Below are 25,092 nucleotides of genomic sequence, written 5' to 3' on the forward strand. Positions count from 1 at the left end.
AGAGAAAATTTTGCATGCTGCTTTCTCTCTTCAGTCACCAGAAGTATTTGGTTTTTGTGCTTGGTATAGTTAAGCTTCTGAGTGAAGTGTGTGATCAGTAGTTTTGCCACTTCTTTGCAACAGTTGATTCTCAAGCCAAAGATGTACAAATACATAACCATGTAAAATACCTTTAAATGCCAAACCTGAGATAGTTCATGTACATAATTTAATTTAAGCGTAAAAATCCAATCAGCTTAAATATCAGCAGAATTTGAGTCTCAGGATCTTTAATGTAAATAGAACTAAAAAATCTTCTTGATGTTGACCAAGTAAATAAAGAAATATCTTGTGTATACACTGTTGCTAAATGGCAATGCTGTCATCTATTACTTAGTTGTCATGTTGTTAATTGCTGATGTGTAGTGTTTTTACCAAGTAAATGGGTTTTCAAAGGAGTCAACATCCTTTGAAAATTATGCTCTGGTCTGCCAATTTAGGTAATAAAGGATATATGTTTTGCATGCTGTTAATGTTTTCCCTGAACATTACTTACTCCTGGTTTCTTATTTGTTTCTTTCCAGACTTTCTTTCTACTAGAGCAGTTTTTCAGTGCACGTTATCTTCAAGTTTTTGCTCATTGCTTGATTTCATTACTGAAGAGCCGTGTTTTTGTTCTAACTTTCTTTCAGAGTAGCCTGTAGAACTATACTTGTGGAATCAAAATTGGCTGGAAGTATATCAGTTTCTATGTTAATATGTGCATACTTTATAGGTTATTGACATGATTTCAAATTAAGCTTGTGAGTAGCTATAGCTCTGGTTTTATCCGTGTACTATTTTATTTTTATCCATCGCCTATTTCACAGGGAGTATTATCTAGTGCTCTGGAGAGTATCTGAAAGTCTAGGCAACTCAAATTCTGTTTCTGCTCTGCCACTCACTATTTGCCAGCTCTATTTCAGTACTCATAAAGCTGTATAGTAGCATCTCCGTGTTCAAATGTAAACAGCTGATGAGATCTTTAGACTGCAATAATTAGGCTTATATAGGTGCCCATTTATTCCTAAATTACAGTAACTCAGGCTAGTATTAAGCATAATTTCATATTCGATTTACTTGAGCATGCATTAGTGGCTGGTACATGATAGATCTACGCAGGTCGTTTTAGGACAGCAATTCTTTCCTTTTACCCAGAATGCGTTAGAGCGGTCAGCACACAATTGATGCGTGTGCTCTGAAATGTTCCCTCCTGGATTAGCCATGGCTCCCGCTTTCAGTGCGGAGTGTTCCTGGAAGGGTTGTTCTACCCTGGAGGTATTGGCACTTCTTGTTTTCTTTGTGGAACCAAGTACTTTTCTCCCATGAGTCTGCAGTTTTATTTTTTCCGATTTTGATGTGAAGGATTTCTTCCAACACCAGTATGTACCTTTAAAAGGTGATCAACCCAAGATAATCCAGCTTTCTTGTAGGAAACAGAGTTGCACAGATCAGTTGTACCTGACTGTTAACTTTACGGAAAACTTATTAAACTTCTCGTTCATTTTCTATTTGCGTAAGTGGCCTCGTGTTGGAAGTGAGAATTGGCCACTAAAAAAAACACTAAAGAAAAAGGGCATAATTTATTCTTTGAACAGCGTTTATATAGTGTGTCTGTAAAAGCCTTAGACTAAGGATTTTGTACCACTGGATTGTGTGGAAATTATTCTTTTACAGATAAAGCTTTGCCTAAAGTTCAATTCATATATTCTTACAATTTAATTTTTACTTTTCTAGTGGTACGCATTCTGAAAGTTGTTTTTTTCTTTATTTTTACGCAAGGGCAATTCACTTGCCAATACAAAAGGAGTTTTATAGAATCAGTTCTGTCTACAGTTCAGCATAAAGTCTCTTCAAAAGCAAAGGAGCATATATAACCTAACAGTAGTATTTATTTTTAAAGTATTTCATCTAAGCAGAAAAGCCATGCCTGATTTCTATGATGTGGGTATCTATATATAATTAGTCTAATTAGTAATCACTGTTACATAACTTTTCCTCTTAATCCTCCCTCTGGGGAAAGAATCATACAAAGAAGGAAAAAACAAACCGTAAAGGTAAAGAGGCTTAATTTGGTATACTTCATGTATACAGTGCCTGTTGTAGTGACCTATCTACTTGAAATGTTTTTGTCTCCATTCCAAGATCCTTTTTCTGTTGCAGGAATTAATAAAGCAATTTAAAGCATTTTAGTTTATTAACAGTTTAAGGAGTCTTCAGCCGAAATGTGTCTGTTTTCATTTCAGAACCAACAGAGCAGTACTTTAGGAAGTTCTGTAGTTCGGTATGACAAACTTGACCAAGCAGAGATCAAAAGTCTGCTCATGTGTTTCCTTCATATTTTAAGAAGTATGTCAGAAGGTAGGTAATTCCACCTATTTTTCATAAATTCAAAATCATGTGTTGGATTTATGCCTGTGATTTTAATACCTTTGCAAAATATTGTAGATGTAGGTACCATGCTGTGCTGCATTTTACAAATACGTGTGATTGATCAAATTGACCTCTGACTGAAACCTTGTAAGCATTAAATACTCATTGTTTGTTCAAAGTGTGAGGTTAACTAAAAGACTTGGTAAGAAAGTAAGTGTGTGTGATTTTACAGCCCAGTTTTTGGAAAATGAAGGTGAAGAACAGTCACTGGTCGGCACAAGAGTCTCGACCTAGTCCATTCCTCCATTCTGCAGAATTTCCTGTATAACAGGGAACAAATGATTTGATCGTGTTTCTGGAATGGGCATGGTAGTTCTTCTTCATTCTCCTGGGATGTTTGTGAGATGATCTGTTGAATTTTTGGAAGAGTCTTACTATTTTGGAGAAGGTTGCAGAGGTATAGAAATACTGCATGAGCGGTAAATCTTCATTTTTGACTAGGATCATACAACTCAGAATCATCCTGATCCCTGCTCAGTATTTAAAAAAGAGGACAAGTTGCTTCTGGTAAAAACACTGAATTTCAGTTTATGCTAAACATATCGGAAGTACTTCATTTATTTTCTGTGCCTATTTTGATGTTAATTTCTAAAAATGAAGTTTACATACTACTTGAACTCTTAATTTCTTATGCCACTTAATCAAGAATGAGAACTGAAATTTTAGTAAGTATTAAATATCCAGTCATGCCATTAGATTTTAAAGTCGTTATATTGATATTATTTTATGCATTTTAATTACCAAGAATAAATAAACTCTGAAATATCTTTTTCACTATTTTAGACTGAAAATCTGTAAAAATCAGTCAGAATTTCTAAAAAGTTTAAGTTTGCGTAAGTGGGGATTCTTTGGTCTTAATTCTCCTGGAAAAGAACAAGTGTCAAACTTGGCCATATATCTTTGTAATTTTGAAATTGTTAGCTAATTTTGAATATTTTTAGTAGAAGAGAACAAGTCTTGCCTATGTAAATACAAGCTTTCTAAAAAATAGCCTTTTTTGGACTGTACAAATAAAAAACATCTTAAACTTGTGCTGAAAAACTATCCATAATAAAGCACTGCAAATTAAAAAAGAAAAAAATCTTAATTTTAAAAATATTGAGACCAATCTATACTATAAAGAAGCAGGTTATAGGACTAACAATCCAAAGTATTCTGAAGTCTTGTATTTTTACAACGCCATAGTTACTACTGATTACGCAATTATTACTATTTAAAGTATGGAATTGTATGGGAATATTATAGATTAATTGTAGAAATATGTTTGGAGAATTGGTATATGTGTTTCTATAATCAACTTCAAGGAAAACTTTAAATAGTAATGGTTATCTGTACCCTGCAAGCCATTTTTAGATTATCTCAATCCTCATTATCTGAAATCTAAGAACTGTTAACTGTTCTACTTAGTAGTTTTACTACCTTTGTCTTTTTTTAAAATATTTTTCATTTTCCTAGACGCATTGTTTACATATTGGAACAAGGCTACAAAATCTGAACTCATGGACTTTTTCACGATTACAGAGTAAGATTTTTGTTGAGCTTGTCATAAAATCGTGTGTTTTGCTCTGCTGTTAAAAATGAGTGTGGATTTAAGTGTGGATACGTGTTTTTGTTTATTTGTTTGAAGAAATGCTGCCATCTTGGTCTGTTTAGAAGTCCTTAACCTGATTGAAAGTCTGTCCAATTCCATGATAGTTTCTGGAATTAGGCTGTAGAGAAGTGATCTCAGGAAATTCCTGAACAGTGAGTAGTGCTCGGAATATTGCTGCACTCAAGGAAGAGAAACCTTGTTACGCATCTGCATTAAAATGCATCTCGTAACTGCTGAAATTATATGGGTGCATGTCAAAATAGATTGAATTGCCTGACTTCAGAAACAAAGGGATATGAACTGTCCTCTTATGTGTTTGTTCATGAGAACTCATTCACGATACATTAATAAAAAGTGGAGAAGGCACTGTTTGCTTGAAGCGGTGCACCACAGAAGCCTTTCTGCTCACCTTACTTGTTTCACAAGGACTCCTTTCCTTTGTTTCTGTTGTGAGAGTCTCAGTCAATGTAATATTGTTAAATGTGTAATAGAATGTGCTGCTCAAAATCTATTTTAGGAATATATTGTGAATAGTGGTTTTATTGATTGTACCAGAGACAGAGTGAGCCCACTTAGAAGTAAATGAGCCTGCTTAGTAGACTTCTGAAGCCTGATGTGTAAGCTGTACAGAATCAGTAACGATCAGTATTCTGCCATTAGATACTTCTTATTTAAGGGCTGGGTAGTACTAGTTGGTGATCAAATCAGTAATCTCAAATTACTAATTATCAAAGGTGGTTCCCTTCACTATAGCAGTATATGGAATACAGATTAAAATTTCCATCTTGTTAGTGTAGTGGATGATATCACTGTTCCTTAAACTAAAGCAGGAACAAGGCTCATGAAAGTATACTTCTTCCAGTTCTACATTCTGCATCTGGCCAATGCAGATAACTGGTTTTGATGGTGATTTTTATTAATACAAGTCATTACAGTAGTTTATCATTACCTCAGTAAGTCAGTGTTTCTGGTAGGTAGGTACTCCCCATACAAAGAACTTTTACTGAAAAACTTAGAATCTAAAAAAGACAAGAAGGTACCAGAAAGGGAGGTTGGCCTAGATGATCTTTCGAGGTCCCTTCCAACCCCTAACATTCTGTGATTCTGTGAAAGGGGAACTGAGGTTAGTTTGCAAACAGAGTCACAAGTTTGGGGGAGGCAAACACCGTTCTAACTCCACAGTTTGGGGATAACTAATCCCCTTAAGGACTGAGTGTAAAATGAAGCTGAGTTGAAAAGACTGTTTGCCTGTCTTCTCCCTCATTCACAACTGGCACATGGCAGAGAAACCTGAAAAGCTGCTTTCAGTTAGGATTTACACTTTAAAGCGTAAGTTTCGGAGTATTCTTACCTGATGGATAAGGGAAGCTGTGTGAAGTTTTCTGAATTATCAGGATAATGACTTAAAGTGTTTCCCAACAAACAAACCAAAAAAGACAAAAATAAAATCATTATTACAGCCTCCATTCACACGAGTCTTCTTGATTTGAAAGTGTGATCTCTAGATTATTAGTCATCAGTGTTATGTGCTTACCAGTTGTGAAAACAGGCAGAGGCACCTGGTGTATTAGGTTATACTTTCTTGTTGCATCTGAATCTTTATGATTCTTTAAAATATAACTTCACATTGAAGTGTAGGTATTTCTGAATGAAAAATTGTTTTGGGAGATTTGCCTTTATCTTCAATGTAAAAGTAGATTCCCTCTAGAAAGTAGTTCTGTGAGAAGCCTTGTTGGACGTTATCCTGCAATCTGCAGACCTTAAACAACAAAACAAAACTCAACCTGTAACCGAGAGAGTTTAGGCCAAGGAGAAAAAAAGCAAAATGTATTGCTTCAACTTGAACTTGCTCTGTACAGGTTCCTAAGGCATTTGGGTTTTTTCACCATTTGATCCTCCTACATTGACACTGTTAGAGTCACACTAGCTGTTTTAATTCATAGTGTTGAGATAGGTGTGCTCTGTAAGAAGCCTTAATGAGCCTTTTGCTTTAATCCCAGTTTGCCCAAAACAACAACCTTCTGTGACTGATTTCAAAAGAGCCACATTTACTTTTTCTCAGCTTGGGGAATTAAAGGGCATTTTAAAGGTCTGATAAATAAAGAAGTTTTATAACATTGAAGGTCAACAAAAAAGATAGTGGATAATTCTAATGTACAGAAATCTAAAAAAGATTGGTTTAAGTGTTGCTTCTCTGACTTATGTGTTTTCCACAGAGTATGCTTACATCAGTTCCAGTACATGGGAAAACGATACATAGCCAGGTACTGTGTGGAATCTAAATTTCACTGCCTCATTCACTAGGAATAATAGTGTGTACAATATTCCTTGAATCTCTATTACAGATAAATTGCATGAGTAGAGTTATTGTGAGATGATGTGTAACAGTTTGGTCGAAGTAACTGGTTACTATATTAACAAATCTGTATCCTGTCTGAAAGTCCTTTTGAGAGTGATATATGCGTGTGTTTGTTTATTATCAATTATTTTAAAATCCACCCCCTAAATGCTGTCTTTTACAGCATTTTTCCCCTTTGGGGGAAAAAAAGTAGGATTTGGAGTTTTTTTATTCACTTGACTATAAAACCCTGTCTATTGAAATGTTTTAGAAATTTTATATATAGTGTTTACTAAAGGATGAGTAGTGACTGTTCCAATGCTGCTATTTTCAGTTTGAAGTCAGAAGTACCATTGCATACCTCTATGTTCCCGTTGAAGGCTGTTTAGGAGAAAATCTGCAGGAGTCAGAAACACATACTAAATTATTTGAATATCTTTGCATTAATGTGGTTTTCAGTGTGAACTATTTTTTCAGTAGAACAAAATATAGCAACCTGTTTAGGCCTTATACTATGTTTGTCATGGTAATACTGTTGTAATTAAACTTGTGGGGTTGAAATACTGGCCCTCTTGATCTCATTGAGAAAGTTGTTCTGAATGTTGGGTGGTAAAGCACTTAAACTAAAATGTTAGCTTTTCTGGTTTTAATTTAGATTTAATGGTATGTAGATCTCTTTCTACAAACAACAGACTTTACTATCTTCCTGTAGATTTTTCAGAAAAAAAATCTCATTGCTGTTCCTGTACCTTAAAAAAATGAAATGCCAAAATAAATCTGGGTTTCTCAGCTTTATACTGAACATGTTGTATATGGATGGGAATACTCATTGGTCACCTGTCCTGTTCCTCCCCAGAGATGCAACCTTTTACTTCCTTGTGACTGCTTTTAATTCCCAGCACCCCCAGCGTGGCACACAAGAGCCAGCAGTGGCCTTGGTCACAAGAGGCATAAGTACAAGCAAGAACCTTTCTGCATACTCATCGCAGGCAGTAACTGTAAACATCAGGTGTTATCACTGCTAGAAGCAGTCACTGTCTGCAAAAACATGCTGTTAACTTCAGGAAGTGCAGCCTCTTAAAAGAGACTGAGCTGAAAATTAAAATCACTGAGCAGAACTCGTTTTGTTTAGCTCAAACCAGGACAGGTTTTGATTGTAACCTTTATGTTTAAATGTACTTCAAACTCTTGAATTTACAGGAGTCTGTAATTTTCAGGCTTTTGGAAAAAAAATCTTCAAAATAATTTATTTGACTAGTTAGTAGAGAAGACTACCACACTTATTTTTTTTGTTTACTGATCACCTAGTTTGTGCACTATGTGTTAATGCTAAAAACATCAAACTGTAGAAATCCTCTGTGTTTTGCAGAGATACTGAATTTTCCCAATCAGTGTAGCTTTCTGGTCTCTCACATAGTCATTGCGCCAAAGCATCTCACAATCAGTGCATGTACTCTTAAAATACGCAAGTGACAGAATGAGAGGGAACAGGGGATTCTGTAATTCAAGCACTGGTTTTCATTTTTCATCAGCTCTGGTGGTGGTACACAGTAGGAAGTTAGCCTGTACTGATTGCTAACACAGATCACTTTTCTGTTTTCTTCACTTGATTGCTGCAAGTTTAACAAAGTATATGGCTCTTCTCCCTTCCTGCTTGGGTAAGATGATAATACCTCTGCTAATGCCCACTCTCTGTTGCATGTATGCTTTCTAATTTTACCACTCTGTCCCCTTTCTAAATTTTTTTTCAATCAAAATAGAGGATTTGGTTTGGGGTTCTGAATATTTTCAGAATATTTTTGTCCTGAAATATTTATGTTCTCAAAAGCTCTGGAGTAAATTTAATGCTTCAGGAGTGACTGCTTGCGTGCTTTTGCTTTCGCGCTTTGAGATTTTAAGAAAGAGTTTGCTGTGCTGCTTTTTTTAAGCCACCTATTTTTGTTTTATAAATAAAACAGGAAATAGGTTGCATTATCATTCTTTCTATGAAACTTCTTGTGCTTAACTAACACTCCCTGTCTTGCTGCAGTTTGACATGTCTAACTTTTGCTTCTATCCCATTTCACCCATCTTGCAGGAACCAGGAGGGGTTGGGATCCATAGTTCATGATCGAAAATCTCAGACATTGCCTGTTTCCCGTAACAGAACAGGGATGATGCATGCCAGATTGCAGCAGCTGAGCAGCCTGGATAACTCTCTCACTTTTAACCACAGTAAGTCTCCATGACATGGTAACATTCATCATCCCCAACCAGTACCACAACACCAGAGGCAGGTCCTAGAGCCACACCAGTGCATTTCAATGACTTTTATTATTCTAGGTCAAATGAATAGCTGGAATCAGTCAATGGTCTGTTCCCTGCTTTATCATAGAACAATCAATGTTGGCTGATGCCATAACATGGAGTGTGGTTAACTACAGCTTATTTCGAACTTTTATTATAAATTTTTTAATTATATGCACTTATAACTTTGTGCTGCATGTAGTAACGAAATTTAATTTTTTTTCTACTTGTTTTATTAAGCTTTATTTTTTTCTTCCTATTGATCTTACAAATGATTAGTCTAAAAGTAAAAATATGCACTCTGACCATATCTCCATGTTTTGACATCCCCTAAGGAGAACTAAGTTTCTTAGAATTTCTATGGAGATTGTGAAGCCCATGATTTGGTTTGTCTGGGAGTGAAAAAGCGTCCAATAATGAAGTGATTTTTCTGTTTTCAGTGTGAGAAAGATATCAAGTATTCTTGGAATTTCTGTAGACAATGGTAAGATTTAATCAGGTTGAAGTCAGCTTCTATAAGACTGCTGTATTGAAAACTAAATCTGCTTGTGGCCTATCTTTTTAAACATGCTGCTCTTAAATTGCAAATTATACTGTGTGTAGAGTATTCTGAAGCACCATTTTTCAATTTTCAGCTTCAAAAGCCAATGAAACTGGTTGACTAATCAAGTAAAATACAACACTGGTACTGAAAAGAATAGTGTGCAGTAGTAAAGCAATTATTTGAGTTAACTGTATGTTCACTATGTTCATCCTTTTATTTCCCAAAGCATATCTAACTGTTCCTTAAAATCTTTTGGCTCGTTATCTGAAATATATAGTGACAGTTAGCCTAATTGCACAAGACATAACACATAGTGGAAAACTGGGAAAAAAAATCCCACCAAAACTCTCTGTTTATAAATGCATTCTCATGCCAGTTTAAGAAATGTGATCCTTTGATTCTAAAAATGTCAGAAACCTATATATCGCTGTGCAAGTAGCTTTTCCTTTTTTCCTTGTAATCAGTCTGCTGCTGCTCTATCATAATTTCTATGTGGTTTTTGATACTCAAAAGAACGAACTTTTACGCTATGGGACTACATATTCAGTAAGGTAGAATACATAGTAGATAAAGACTGATTTTTTAAAAATAATTGCTTTGAAATAAATAGCATATCTGTTTCTGAGCCCTATGCAAAGCAATTTCATATTTTCAGAACTTGGAAAAGTTTGTTGGTTTTTAGGAAGCAATGAGCTGAAAGATTTTAATAAATGCATGCTTATGTAAAAAAATAAGCTTTCTGTTCTTTTCCATCTGAAGGTAATTATGAAGGAAGTTGTCTCACTCAGATAATTTTGTGTAGAGTGATACCAATTTTTTTAGTTGGACATTTGAGGAATATCAGGATATTGCTCCTTATGTTGACCAGGGTTTTATAAAATGAAAATATGTTGCTGTAAAAGCCATGTCGAATGTGAAATTGATTTTTATATCTTTGGTCTTATTGTTGTCATCTAACTTTTAGTTTTCTTTTGTTGGTAGCCTGCCTGTATCATGCATCCAAAGCAGGTTTCAGAACTTGAACAAGTCATGTCTGTATCCTGAATGGGATACATACAGGAAGGATGTATCTGGTAGAACTAGCTGCTTTACTTGTGTCCAAAATCATGATTCTTTGGCAAGATTGTTATCCGTAAATGTAAACTCTAAACTTAATTTCTCCCTTTCTAATCAATTAAGCAAGGAATAGAACTGAAGTCATGGTGTGATATTTCATATCTCTGAGGAATTTCAGTATAGTTTTGTGATTACGCATGAAAAAAGTTAGCCCTTTGTTCAAATTTATAAAGCATCCCGATGCAAACTAGAAGAATGTAGATATATATTGTTGGGGCAGGAGGAAGAGGAGGGTCAGTAGAATAGTGGCATGCAAATGTACTGAAATAAGATAGATATATCTCTATATAGATAGATATAGATATGAGAGAGAGAGAGAGAGAGAGAGAGAGATAAAAAAGAGAGTTATGTATCTGCTACAGCACTATGTAGTCATTGTCAAGCTCGTAGTCATTAGAGATTGTCCCATTTTCAGTGTTCCTTGATGGTTTTAAATGCAGTTACTCTGCAGTAGTGTGAGTGTATGAGTACATGCTTGTGTGCATGTCCAAGGAGGTGTCCGCATTACACGTGGTAGTTGAAGTTCTGTAGCTTTTGAAGTTACATGCGAAAAATAGAATCAAGTATGTTAGTTCTACGTGACTAATACAATATTAGCTTCTCTAAAATAATAGTTTTTAGCACGTATATGGAAAAAGCGCTGCTAAATCAGTCTCTTAACCCAACTGAATGTTCCTTCAAGTTTACATCGTGCCCAGAACTTCTGACTCTAGTGTAATAATGCTGAGTAATCAATCTGTGAGTAATGTGGAGTAATTGTTCTAAATTATGTATTATGTAATTATGTTCTAAATTGTTCTACATTATGTGAAGAACAAAATTTGAGCTATTTGGAATCCTGTCCATTGACTACAGTTGTTGGTTAGTATTTGTAATAAACCTTGCACCTTTCTTCTTATCTGGAAGAGCAAACAAATTATTTCTTTACGAAATATTTGCAGTTCTCAAAAGAGACATCATCTTTTGTTATCTTCAACATTACAGAAACCTAACTTAAGGATTTCTGATTACCCAAAGGTGATTGCTATGAAAAAAGATTTTTCTTTTAATTTCTTTAAGGAAAAGACCACTTTTGCTGAAAGAAAAATACTTGGCAAATGGCTGTTGTGCAACTTGCTTCCAAAGACCAGTCATTCCTTTTTGTGACTACAGAGCTGAAGGGCATAGTTAGATTGAAACCACAAAGAAAATGTGTGGGATGAGGAAGAGGTGGAGGCAGAGAGAATGCAAAAGATGATAGGAAAAGAGTCTACTTCTGAACAGAAAGAATGCAAAAATCTAAAGAAAGTGTTGGTTGTGGGTATGCATTCGTAGTTCAGCCAAGAAAGCAAGAAGGTGGCAGAAAGAAGTGGCCAGGTGTCATTGTACAAGAATACATCATTTCGTCTCTTCTTTCCTTCGTCTCAACAAGTTTGTCATACTTGCCATTGATCTGGTGATGTGAAGTTGACTGTAAATCTAACATATAAACGTGACCTCGACTACATTTTTATAAAGCAACCAGGGCACATTTTGTTGATCTGATTCATAAAGATTTGTGTTGGAGGACATAAACAAGATATTATAATCAGTACAGAAGCAGGATATGTTTTTTAAATTATTTAAATACAAAATGAAGCTACAAGTGATGGAATATTTTGCTTAAATATGGACTTTATAGCATGGTATTGCTACAGGGTAGAATTAATTAATTAATTGGATCTTCAGCTGCATAAAATTACGATTGCTTTACTTCAACTCTTAGTGTTTTGTATTTTTATAACGGTTGACTTACGATTGACTTCATGAGATCATTGCAACATCACTAAATTGCCCATGCATATTTTCAGCTGTAACTCCATCCTACTGCACTACGTATTTTAAGAATATATATGTGTATATATAACTGTGTACATTTATATATACACACACATGTATATGAACATACACATATATATGAAACATCAGACGTTTATTGTTTAGCTGCTGTTTAATGCTTCTGTTGTTGACATTTGTACTTAATATACTTTCTGATCTTATGCAAATGATGCTAGAATAACTATATGCACATATCTGAAAAATATTTAAATGCATATGGATTATTTTTCTGTATTGAATACTAACTTCTGTCAGGCTTTTTACTTTAAATCTTCTCCTAGTTCAGCACGTCTTTTGGAAATAAACAACACTGAAATAAGTATACCCAGCACTTACACTTCATTTGGAATTTCTGTAGGCTATGGCCATTCAGATGCAGATGTTCTTCACCAGTCTTTACTTGAAGCCAATATTGCCACTGAAGTTTGCCTTACAATTCTGGATACTCTGTCATTATTCACAATGGCTTTTAAGGTTTGTTCCTGACTTGGTGCTAACATCTTTCATAAAAAACTATTTTCAAAATTATATTTATAAATATAGTCTATTAATATTGCACTGTATTTTTAACATTCCTAGCATCGTATTTCGTTATTTTGTCATGTAAAAGCTGATAACCTCCCGCAGCAAAATGTCTTGCCTTTAATTACACTTGCAGACAGACTCCTTATTGGATCAGCAGTAATCTGTGGGAAAAGCTCCTTCCTTATCCTAACCACCTGAAAATATTTCTAGAAGCTTTAATGTCTATCTAATATTAGTGGTGAAACTGTCTTTTAAAAGCCATGTGGGGTGAAAGATCTAGTGTATGGCAAAATCATAATTTGTAACTGGACACCATCAGACTTTTGTATTGAGCTTGGCTTCTTCTTATGTTGTCACTCATTAATTAACAGTAGTCTGTGTTTGTTCATTTTCAGTGACTTTATTTCAATTTGTCCAGTAATAAGACTTCTTTTTAATTGTATCAGTTACTGTAGCTCTCGTGTGGAATATTTTTATAGCATGGCCACTTGCATACCCCTCTTGTCTGTTTTTTGAGCATTAAAGGTGAAGCTATAAAAAGGAAAAATGATAGCTCTAGCTTGTTTCTCCCGTAGTTAGGATGATGTATCCAGATCCTTGCTTGAAGATTCAAATTTAGTGCCTTATTTTTAATCTAGGTATGAAGACATGAGCTTATTTATAATGAGATTCCTTTTATTAGTAGTTTAATTAGATAGGAGTTTAGAACCAGTTCTGTCCACAGACTTCATGACAGAATCAAAACTTAGATTACTTAGTTTTAAAGATATAAAGAATGAACATGAATCTTGCAGTTACCAACTGCCCATCACACTTTGAATGACAGTCCTTCTGTATGTAGTGTGTTGAGACGATAAGTAAGAATATACCAGAATAGTCTACAAGATCCAAACAAAACAGATAGGAGAATCGGGAGTTTCTATTCAATCAACTGCACTAAAATATATAAAATAGTAAAATTATAAGCTGCTTTGGATTGGAAGGGATCTTAAAGATCATCTAGTCCAACACCCCTGCCATCGGCAGGGACATCTTTCACCAGATCAGATTGCTCAAAGCTCCAGCCAACCTGGTCTTGAAAACTTCCAGTGATAGGGCATCCACAACTTCCCTGGTGACCTGTTCCAGTGTCTCACCACACTCACTGTAAAAAAAAAAAAAAATTCCACCATATGTCTAATCTAAACTTTTACTGTCTTTTGGTTTAAAACTGTTGCCCTTTGTCTTGTCACTATAGCCTTGGTAAAAACATCTTTCCGCATCTTTCATGTAAGTACCCTTTATATATTGAAAGGCTGCAATGAAGTCTCCCCAGAGCCTTCTCTTCTCCGGGCTGAACAACCTCAGCTCCCTCAGGCTGTCTTCACAGGAGAAACGTTCCCCTTCTTTGACCGTTTTTGTAGCCCTCCTGTGGACTTGCTGTAACATGTTAACTGGCGACCACAGAGCTGGAGCACCTCCCTCAACCTGCTGACGGACTTGTCACACTTGTTCAGGAGACAGTTGGTTTTCTGGGTTGCAAGCACACAGCTGGCTCATATCCAGTTTTTCATCTACCAGTATCCCCAAGTCCTTCTCCACAGGGCTGCACTCAATCCATTCATCTCCCACTCTATATTGCTACTGGAGATTGCCCCAGCCCAGATGCAGGACCTTGCACTTGGTCTTATTGAACTTCATGAGATTCACACGGGCCCAGTTTTCTAGCCTGTCCAGGTCCTCTGGATGGCATGTTACAGGGAAGCCTCTAGCAAATCACTTCACTTGGTATCATCTGCAAACTTGCTGAGGATGTATTTGATCATTGATGAAAATACTAAATAGTACTAGTTCCAATACAGACCCTTGAGGGACACCACTCATTACTGATTTCCACTCGGATGTTGAGCCATTGAGTGCAACTCTTTGGACACAGCCATCCAGCTGACTCCTCGTCCATCAAACAGTCCACTCATGAAACCATTGCTTCTAATTTAGGGGCAAGAATGTTGTGGGAAGCCACATCAAAGGCCTTACAGAGGTCCAGATGGATGACATCCATAACTCTTCCCCTGTCCACTGGTGCAGTCACTCCCTCACAGAAAGCCACTAGATCAGTAACACCAATTTTCTTTTGGGAATAATTAGCATATGATATAAAAGCCCAGATAACTTTTTTTTCCTCAAGAGCATCTTTCACTAGTGGGAATCCAGATCTCTGTTATCTGTTACAACAGGGAAGTCCCATGTCTGCCTCTTTGTAGAATTTTAACTGATCCTGTGTGTATTCCTGCTACTCTTAAGTGGTTTTAGTGAGCTACCTACCTCTGATGCTGGGACATCTGAAGAAACAATATTGTATCAATTTCCTCATAAGGATAGGGCTTTGTAAGGCAACATTTCTTTATTTTGCTATAGTTCCGGAAGCAATAGGCTTTACCATTTTTTAGAACTTGCAGTTAGGTATTTGGATCATCTACAGAGATCTGTATTGCTGCTCCAAGAGACAAAACTTTTTTCCTGTGTCCACATGGCTTATATATATGTCTAGCTTCCTCTAAAATGTCCTGTCTGTGGCTTCACTGCATAGCATTTGGAGATCTTTGGTCTCCTGCAAGCATTTGTATCTCTTCATCCACAAACCTTGAAAACACATTGAGATCTTATCAGAATGGCTTTAATACATCTAGTTTAATACTGAGGAACACCTGGAATGCCTAGGGCTGTGCTGAACTTCTTTAGCCTGAAGAATTTCTTCTGCATCTCCATGAGTAGAAAAGGAGATGTCTGCAGTTAGGCATCTCTTCCATGTTTGAGAGAGTTTAAGGCATGCTACAAGAGCCCAGGTCTATGCTGAGCCTCAGGAATCTTTTTTAAAAAAATTTTTAAACTTGGTTATTTGAATTAATATTAGCTTAAAACTTACTTAAGATAGTAATGGTGCTGCCTTGCAGCATTCCCGTTCGTTCCCCATGTGTTGCCCGATGTAGTCAAGAGGTGGTGTCCCTGGCGACAGGGAGGCTGGATTAAAATGATCTCTAAGGTCCCTTCCAGCCTAGGCCACTCTATGATTCTCTACTGTTTGGGTGCCTGTACATAGTAGTGACAAGGAATAGCGGAGTGTGCCGAGGGGTGTTGCCGAAGGTGCGAGACCTAGCAGAATTCGTGTTGGAGGGCCAGTGAAGTCAGAGGGAGCAAAACTTAACATGGTCCTCTCTCTTTGGGACTCCCTGGGCTGGACTGAGCAATCCCTGAATTGATTAACCTATTTTGATATTTGTAATAGGAGAAAGCTCGTTGTTTTGTCCTAGAGTCCAATAGGAGCCTATGAGTATGTGCTCTATGGACAAAGGGAGAAAACAAGTCCCCAGAGCAAAAACGGAAACAGTAAAACCTGTTAAAAGTACCCAGTACCTGTGCTAGAGAAATTGGAGGAGACCAGATTTAAAAAAAAATAGATTGAAAGCAGCTGTTGGTGATACAGAAATCAAGAGTAACTCTGTGTATTGCACGTCCCAGAATGAGCTTTGGAGTACTGATGCAAGTCAAACTCTGAAAAGTGACTATTATCTTTGTCTTTAAGAACCCTTCCAGTTTCAGTTCTAGGACTGTAATGAAGGATGGTAAGTGGGTGGAGGCTTGGTTTGGGGCAAGTTTTTCTGAGGGCATTGTAGTAGGAGGTACTGCTATGAGAAAATTCCACTGCCTGAGCTGCTAAAGCCAATGTAACCAAAGTGTGTTAATACTTTGAGTGTGCCTCTCAAAAAACTGCTAATAGTGATTGATTTAATTAACAGCTGTTCAAAACAGTTGTGTTCTGTAAGTTGATTCAGAAGCCAAGACTTTCTTTGTAAACAAGACTAATGACATGTTAGAAATAGCTAATTAATATTCAAATATGTCTGTAATATTAGATATCTTGGTCAAACTATGAGGATTATTTTCTTTATTTTAATTCCTGCTTTCGGATGATCTATGTATGTTCTTAGAATATTATAAATGCATCACTGTACAAAACTCCTAAATTCTCACTGTCAATTTAAAGAACCAACTACTGACTGATCACGGGCATAATCCACTGATGAAGAAAGTATTTGATGTATACCTCTGCTTCCTTCAAAAGAATCAGTCTGAAACAGCATTGAAAAATGTCTTCATTGCTTTAAGGGCACTTATTTATAAGGTAAGAAGTTTAAAAATAATTGATCTTCAAGTATTTATTCAGTTCTTTAGTTAACAGTATACTATTTAAAAATTTAGTGTGGAATGCTTGTCCTTTGAATTGCTGTAAAAATCATTTTGTGTCACGAACTACTATAACTGTCTATATTGTCCACAGTTTGGGAATATTAATATATTAGTATGTTTCTTGACATGCTTGTTTTATCAAGAACTGAATCTGCTTTTAATGAATAACTTTCTTCTTTTTCTTCAGTTTCCTTCTACATTTTATGAAGGTAGAGCTGATATGTGTTCTGCACTGTGCTATGAAATTCTGAAGTATTGTAATTCCAAACTGAGTTCAATTCGTACTGAAGCTTCACAGTTACTGTACTTCTTAATGAGAAATAATTTTGATTACACAGGGAAGAAGTCTTTTGTGAGGACACATCTTCAAGTTAGTACACTTTCTTTATTTTTCCTTTTTAAAAAATAGTGTTTGTAGATGTATGGTTGCATACCAGTGTGCAAAGCCCTGTTGGATGTTAAAGAAGAATTTGGCGTTCAGGCAAGACTAGTAATATTCTAAGAATAAGAATGTGACAATAAAATTATACTTAGTACAAGAAAGTACTTAGAAACAGTTGCATGGCCCTGTATTTTGTAGGAAATAATTTTTTGTTTTCTCAGTAGCAGATGTTCTGCTTTGTAGATGTTATTTTGATTGTTAAATGGCATGCCCTGTTGCATCTGAAAAAAGAAAAGAATGCAGCAACAAGCACATAATATACTGAAATAAGTCAAATACATAGAAAATTGCATGTTCTGACAAATCTGGGAACAATAGTTTACTACTTTATGACCTCTGGCTAGTTCATCTAGCAGCCATTCTTGAGAGCAGAGGGTGCATGTGCATTAAATTTACACAAGCCTGCTTTTTTTTATTCTATGTTATTGTACAAGTAACTTTGAAAAAAAATACAGTTTTACTTAAGGGAATAATCTTTCAATTTAAAAGGACAGAACTTCCTTTGTAATTGTTTCATGAGTACACCTCAAGGGTATTTCATGTAATATGCACTAACAAGACATTTGTTTCTGTCAAGGTTATTATTTCAGTAAGCCAGTTAATTGCCGATGTTGTTGGAATTGGAGGAACTAGATTTCAGCAGTCTCTTTCCATCATCAATAATTGTGCCAATAATGACAGAATCATAAAGGTCTGGTTTTATTCTTCTTTTTATACTGTAGAAGGATGCTTGAAAACTCTTTCATAGCATCTTTTGCAATTACATTTCAACTTTTTGTTATGCAAAGAATGGAAAAAAGGTAGTTGTTAACCTGGCTTGTCCATGTTTTAGCACACTACATTCCCCTCTGATGTTAAGGATTTAACAAAACGGATTCGTACAGTACTGATGGCTACAGCTCAAATGAAGGAGCATGAGAATGATCCAGAAATGCTTGTAGACCTCCAGTACAGCTTGGCAAAGTCTTACGCTAGTACACCTGAACTAAGGAAGACTTGGTTAGACAGCATGGCAAGGATCCATGTTAAAAATGGAGATCTTTCAGAGGTAAGAGAAAATGATCGAACTAATTTTGGCTTCATAATAATCTAATCTTTCTTGAAATGGAATATACTATGTGTAGTTGTTAGGGTGTAATATAAGAAGCATTTTTCATAAGTTTAAAGTTTATAGTGGATTAGTTTGAATGACTGATAACTTTCTGCCCTACCCAAGTATCTCTAAGTCATTTCTAATTACTAGTGCCAGATACTTGTTTAACTACTGTAGCTGACACACTACTAAGCCAGGAATGCTCAGTGCAAACCATGGAAGACACACAGCTTCTACTTAGCAACTGATAACAATAATATTTTTAAAACACTTAAAGCCACTCCTTGAATTCCTCCGCAGTTGCCTTTAGAGAATTAACTTAATTCTATTCCAGATTGTTTACTTAAAAATTCCTGATGTTCTTAAAATTGACAAATCGCGGGGTTTTTCTTTAAAAAAGGAAAGCTATCTGATTTCTCTGTGCTATTATAAAATGAATTCTGGAAGAATCTCTGATTCTGGAAGACTTTTCCATCTGAAAGTAAATTACATTGTATGACATCACTGGATTTCATAAAGATGTCTGTTAAACTTGGCATCATGTAAGCAAGTAAATCTCTCCAAGAAATAGTAGCTGCTTTTTTACTTACTCATGTCTCGGTGCTAGAGTTCTTCTCTACAGTAGCAACACAGAGGACATATACAACAGTCTGTTATTAGCTTGTATTTTGAAGGAAATAACTTCAGCTTTCTCAAAAGATAAGCTCTTTTAGTCCTTCTCAGGCCTGTTTTTAATTTTTTTTATTAAAAAAATTAGAATCTTTGACTGTATGACTAGAAGAAGACTTTTGTAAATCACCAAGCCCAACCCAATACCATTTATGAGTTAGAGAGAATTTCTTGACAGATAACTTACCTTTTTCCTTCACCTCCAGGGTCTGAAATTCTTCAGCCTCCATATGTAAATTGTTCAATTGAGAATTACAGTTAGAATAACACTTTGCTGTAAGCCTAAACCTATTTAATAAAAGAACCTTGAAATTTTTTTCTGCCCTTTCTGTGGAGAAAACTGATCAATGTCAGCTTCATAAAACATCTCAAATACTTGAAGACTACTCTGTTCCTCTTCTTTTTCTTCTGTTTTCCAGACTACACCAACCAAATTCCTTCAAATTCCATTCATAGGTCAGATCTCTTTTTCATCTGCTACTTTCAGATGGCCTGTCACCATTTTTTTTTCCTACCTTTTTTTCTTGATTTGTAGCCAAAAGGCAGACAAAACGGGTTAGCAGAAGAACTGTCAAATGTTGAGTAGAATAATTGATAGCTCTTTTGTTTCACAAAACACTTAACATACATCCGCAAGAGAGATTTGCCTGTTCTTATCATGGCCTGGCATTCTTACCTTGTAAGTTGTGATCTGTGGTACTTGATGCTCTGGTGAACAAGGAGTGCTCTTGTACAAATATTGCTTTGCATAAATGAGGTGGAGAATTCTTACACCAGTCATAGGACATCTCCGGCAAAGCAGCAAAACGAAAACAGAAGAAATTGTCCCAGGCCAGGGCTCCTGGTATATACCTTCCTTTCAGTGGTTCCATTATAAATGTAATTTACAAAAATATTACTGTTATTCTTTTTTAGGCGGCAATGTGCTATGTCCATGTAGCAGCACTGGTTGCAGAGTATCTCACACGAAAAGGTATGATTTTGAAATCTTACTTTAATGTTTATAGCTTAGGAAAAGCTATAGTTTCCCTGAGGAATTTGTAGGCACTTCAGTGCTCACCAAGGAAAAAATCCTGACATAACAGGATAGCATGCTTGCATGTTAGAGAGCGTGCTTGCATATCTAAGGGGCGGCATATCAAATGAAGGTAAAATTTTTAGGAAAGCAAAAATTTTAATTTTGCATGAGAGCTGCCAATAACTGAAATGAGGCCCTTTCTAAAGTGAATAATTAATGAACATTCGTGTTCAGCAAGTAGTCTCTCACTGCATATAGGGAAAGGTGGCATTACCAGAAAATTCAAAATAACTTCATACAAATTTTCAGATGCTAAGTCAGTGATGCTAGTGCTCAGAATCATAGACTAGACTAGACTAGACTAGAACAGAACAGAACAGAATCATTAAGGTTGGAAAAGACCTCTAAAATCATCAAGTCCAGTGGTCAACCCAACACCACGGATGCTTCACCATTGACAGGTAAATGCTTCTTCACCTGTCTTGGTGTTCTGCGCTGGCAGCTGTCCGCTCCCTTGAGATAGGATATAAAACTATCTTTCTTTTATGGGATCAGAGAAATTCTGAGGGATTTGAGAAAACAGAAATTATTTGGCTTTTATCAAGAAGTATAGATCTCTAGAAGAATTCCAGAACAATCTCTCAAGACTGATTATGATGTTGAGCTAGTGTTTTGTTTTTGTAGGCAGACAAATTTGTGTCTGCAGCTTTTTAGCTTTGTCTTTGTGTGACAGTTCAAAATGAAGTGTCTTGCCTTTTTTTTCCTGTTCCTCTTGTACCACTTGCCAGATGCTTGGGTAGTGTATGGGCGGTCCCGTCTGCCCCAGTGATTTCAGAAGCTTCTCTGAGACCAGATCTGCAGTTAGTTAATTGTCAAAGTTACTATGTCCCCTTGCAAGCCTGATAACATCTAACTGATAAATGGGTGATAATCTGTATTAAATTGTGATTCCTTTGAGTGATGTGAGGTTTTTGTCTTCTGCCATGTAAAAATTTTTTCCTCCTAGTAATCTAGAAGGACAGAATTCTACCTGTGCTATTTCCAGGAGCGAAGCAAAACCATACATTTGAGGCAGTCCTTCAGTAAAACCTCTGATGGTCGAACTCTTCACATAAGCAGAAGGAATCTTTACAGGAATGAGCTGTGAAATAAATATGTACAAGTCCTTGTGTTTTATAGTATTTACTGATTGCTCTTCAGGCTTTCATAATACTGTTATTAGCCAAAAAACCTTATTTCTTAATTGAACAATCTGATATTCTATAAAAGACCTAAACAGAATTGGGTAAAAGAGGTAGGTTTCTTGTTAGAAAATTCTAAACCCCATTTTTGCTAAATTATTTCAGTAAAGGAAGTTAGACTGCTGGGGCTTTTTTCTTGCTTGTAGACTGATTTTTTTATATCTATAACTCCTTTGGCCATTATATGGTTGCTGTCAGTCCATTCATATTGTTCAGACTGGGGAAGCTGATACGCCAGGGCTTGTTTGTGTACACAATTTCAGCATGACTTCACAGCAGTTTAATTAAATATTGAAAAAAATTACCTTGATTACTTTAGACTTAGGGTGGGGTAGATTGGATACAGGTTTATACATACATATATTGTTTGTTTGCTTTTTAATATATACCATATATATATATACACGCACACACACATATACATATATATATTTTTAAAAATAGGAAGATTCAGACAGTAATCATTTTGGTAGGTGAGAGTCCAGATATTAATATTTGTACTTTTTAAAGTACTACTTAAACCGTAGTGTGAGTTCTAGTATTCTAATCATGCAGTGGGAGGCTGGATTTTTTTAATTTTAATTTGCTAATGTGGTGGTAGGTATATTTAAATATGATGTCTGCCTCATCCAGCATCACAAAATGACCTAAAATTATCCTGGTGGAGAAAAGTAAATTTGTCTGGTTTTCTTTTTTAATGGTAGGGATGTTTAGGCAAGGTTGTACTGCTTTCAGAGTAATCACACCTAACATAGATGAAGAGGCTTCAATGATGGAGGATGTTGGAATGCAAGATGTTCACTTCAATGAAGTAAGTAAATGTAGGAGTGTTAGAATTTATGCACTTTGAAGTGCTCTTTGTTTGATTTTTCAGTCAAGAAGCTGACTAATATGATGGGTATTATAATTGTTTTCTTAGCTGCTATTCTTATCCTAAAATTGGAAAAAAAAATTCTGTGAGCTGTCCCAGCTTTATAAAATTTACTATATACATATATTTTAACTAACACACTAGCACATCAACCTAACACCACTGTTGGAATAAAAGTAAGCAAGATGGGTTTTTAAGCTAGTTGACAGGATGAGCGCTAATGTGGCTTATTTATTAGAGTAAACAAGACCTGTGGTTTTTAAAACTGATTTTATTTAGATGGCAATACACCATTAATAGTTAAAATGTATTCACTGGGGTTTGCTAGTTTACAGTTTCCTTAAGCAAATATGCCATAACAATGGAAGTGGTTTTCATGACACCAGACCTCTGTCAGTGTGTTGTTTGGTTTTTTCTGGTCTAAATGTCACTACTTGTGTCTTTGCTGATCTTTTTGTGATGGCTGTACAGTAAATTTTACTATTAAGAAGCCTGTATGAAAAGATTATGAATAATTGTGCACATAAAGAGCTATGTCTACACGATATATATTTGCCAGTATAGGCTGGGGAGGGAGGAACAGACTACTAGTTGGAGTAGCTGTGTTGGGAAAATGCCTCTTGTGTAAGCATAATTGTATCACAAAATTAGTTTGTATATGGCCAAGATGTATGACAAAATTATTTGAGTGTGCAAATTGTAGCTATACTAGCATATTTAGGAGTAACAAATGAAAACCTGAGTGGTTTAAGCCTGGATTTAGACCTAGAGTTATCTGTGTTTTATTCCTAAGATTTGATACTGCTTTACTCTATAGTTTTAAGGCAAAGAATCATTGACTTGCCTTTTTTCTGGGAAGGCAGGAGTTGGAATTACTTGAAATGAGAAGTATAGTGCTTGTCAGAGCTAAATTCTTTGGTACTTTTTCAATTGGAATGTCTTTAGTCTTTTTCTCATTGGACAATCCCTGCAAAAAGAACATACTGCTTTTTGTAGGCCATTGAACCCTACGCAAATTTATTTCCATCTCTCAGTATTTCCATGGAAAAAGAATTAAGCCAAGAGTGAAATTATAAGCCTGTGGAGCTTGCGAAATGATCAAACCTTGCCAAATTTCATTATTTCCTACACACAACTCTTTTTAAATTTAACCATGTAGTATTCTTAACTGACTAAATATTGAAAAAAGTTACTGCTTTTCAGATAACTTCTTATATATTGCCTCAGAAGAAGTAATAATAGGGAAGAACTGTTTGGTTTTTGTTGGACTAAAAACCATGGATAAATTAAGATGACTATTTACAGAAGTAGTTCAAAGTAGATTGCCTAGTTGATTCATGAATAGGAACATACTCACATATGGAGTATTTCCTTAGTATGTTCTTTATAAGAGCAAAATTGTGTTAGCCTCAGTGAAAAAATAATCATATCACAGATGAATTGAGTACAGAAAGCAGAAACATATCTTTCAAGCTGTACTACTTAACTACAATGTACTACTTAACAAAAAGATGCTCTGATGAGAATTCTTCCTGTACATGTTAACAAAAGTCATGTGGAATTTCTTTCTTAAAACTTTTGGATTTCACTGGATGCTAGTTACTTTGAGTTAAATCTCCAAAAGAGTAGTTACAGGTATTGGGGATCAGTAGATTTTCCATCCATGTTTCTAAAAGGGGCAAAATGTCTTTTATATTTGCCAGTTTACATAAAGTATTCCTCATTAAGTGAAATTTGTCATAAGACTTTACGTAGTTTCGCATTTAAGAAATAGAAATTCTCTATTCTCATTTTAAAATTCTCTCAGGCCAGGGTTATTACCCTGACTCATTTCCTAAACTGGTCAGTTTAAAAAAAAATTTAAAAATCTTTTGTTTTGTTTTGTTTTAACAAAGTTATTGCGTGCATTTCATTAAAACAGTTATCTACCCAGACAGCCTATTCAGCCACACAAGTCAAATTCTCCCTGCAGAACTAAACATCTGGAACGTGGTATCCTTTACATGCTAGACTTCACTGTAAGCAGTACATAGAATCATAGAATTGTCAGGGTTGGAAGGGACCTTAAAGATCATCCAGTTCCAACCCCCCTGCCATGAGCAGGGACATCCCCCACTAGATCAGGCTGCCCAGAGCCCCATCCAGCCTGGCCTTAAAAACTTCCAGGGATGGGGCTTCCACCACCTCTCTGGGCAACCTGTGCCAGTGTCTCACCACCCTCATGGGGAAGAACTTCTTCCTAACGTCCAATCTGAACCGACCCATCTCTAGCTTCAATCCATTCCCTCTAGTCCTACCACTACCCGACATCCTAAAAAGCCCCTCACCAGCTTTCTTGTCGGCCACCTTAAGATACTGGAAGGTCACAATAAGGTCTCCTCGGAGCCTTCTTTTCTGCAGACTGAACAACCCCAACTCTCTCAGTCTGTCTTCATAGGAGAGGTGCTCCAGCCCTCTGAGCATCCACGTGGCCCTTCTCTGGACACGCTCCGGCACGTCCATATCTTTCTTGTGCTGTGGGCTCCAGAACTGGACGCAGGACTCCAGGTGGGGTCTCACGAGAGTGGAGCAGAGGGGGAGAATCACCTCCCTCGACCTGCTGGCCACACACCTCTTGATGCAGCCCAGGATACGACTGGCTTTCTGTAAGAGAGCTGAGCTGTGGCTAACAGGCCTGTGACAGATCAAGGATTCTAACAATTTCATTTAGATTTGTTGGGGTTTTTTTGAAATAGACTGCCAGAATAGAGCTTAGTCACAGAAATGAAGTCAATCTCTACCTTCCTATTTGTTTTTTTCTGGTCTCTTGTTAGCCATGACTTT

General features: G+C 36.1%; 1 protein-coding gene across 1 annotated transcript in view; it reads left to right on the forward strand.

Annotated features, from left to right (window-relative positions):
• Window positions 1-25,092, forward strand: part of DOCK9 (dedicator of cytokinesis 9) — a gene marked incomplete at its 5' end in the record, with an annotated part of 62,524 nt that overhangs the window by 24,728 nt on the left and 12,704 nt on the right. Inside the window, 11 exons of the mRNA XM_009876222.1 lie at window positions 2,265-2,379; window positions 3,907-3,973; window positions 6,259-6,306; window positions 8,458-8,594; window positions 12,542-12,657; window positions 16,733-16,870; window positions 17,123-17,305; window positions 17,955-18,068; window positions 18,210-18,425; window positions 20,055-20,112; window positions 22,103-22,209. Of these exons, the coding sequence (XP_009874524.1) occupies window positions 2,265-2,379; window positions 3,907-3,973; window positions 6,259-6,306; window positions 8,458-8,594; window positions 12,542-12,657; window positions 16,733-16,870; window positions 17,123-17,305; window positions 17,955-18,068; window positions 18,210-18,425; window positions 20,055-20,112; window positions 22,103-22,209 (1,299 nt within the window). The remainder of the gene's footprint in view (window positions 1-2,264; window positions 2,380-3,906; window positions 3,974-6,258; window positions 6,307-8,457; window positions 8,595-12,541; window positions 12,658-16,732; window positions 16,871-17,122; window positions 17,306-17,954; window positions 18,069-18,209; window positions 18,426-20,054; window positions 20,113-22,102; window positions 22,210-25,092) is intronic.

This window comes from Apaloderma vittatum, unplaced genomic scaffold (genome assembly GCF_000703405.1).
Source record: "Apaloderma vittatum isolate BGI_N311 unplaced genomic scaffold, ASM70340v1 scaffold1249, whole genome shotgun sequence".
Taxonomy (NCBI): domain Eukaryota; kingdom Metazoa; phylum Chordata; class Aves; order Trogoniformes; family Trogonidae; genus Apaloderma; species Apaloderma vittatum.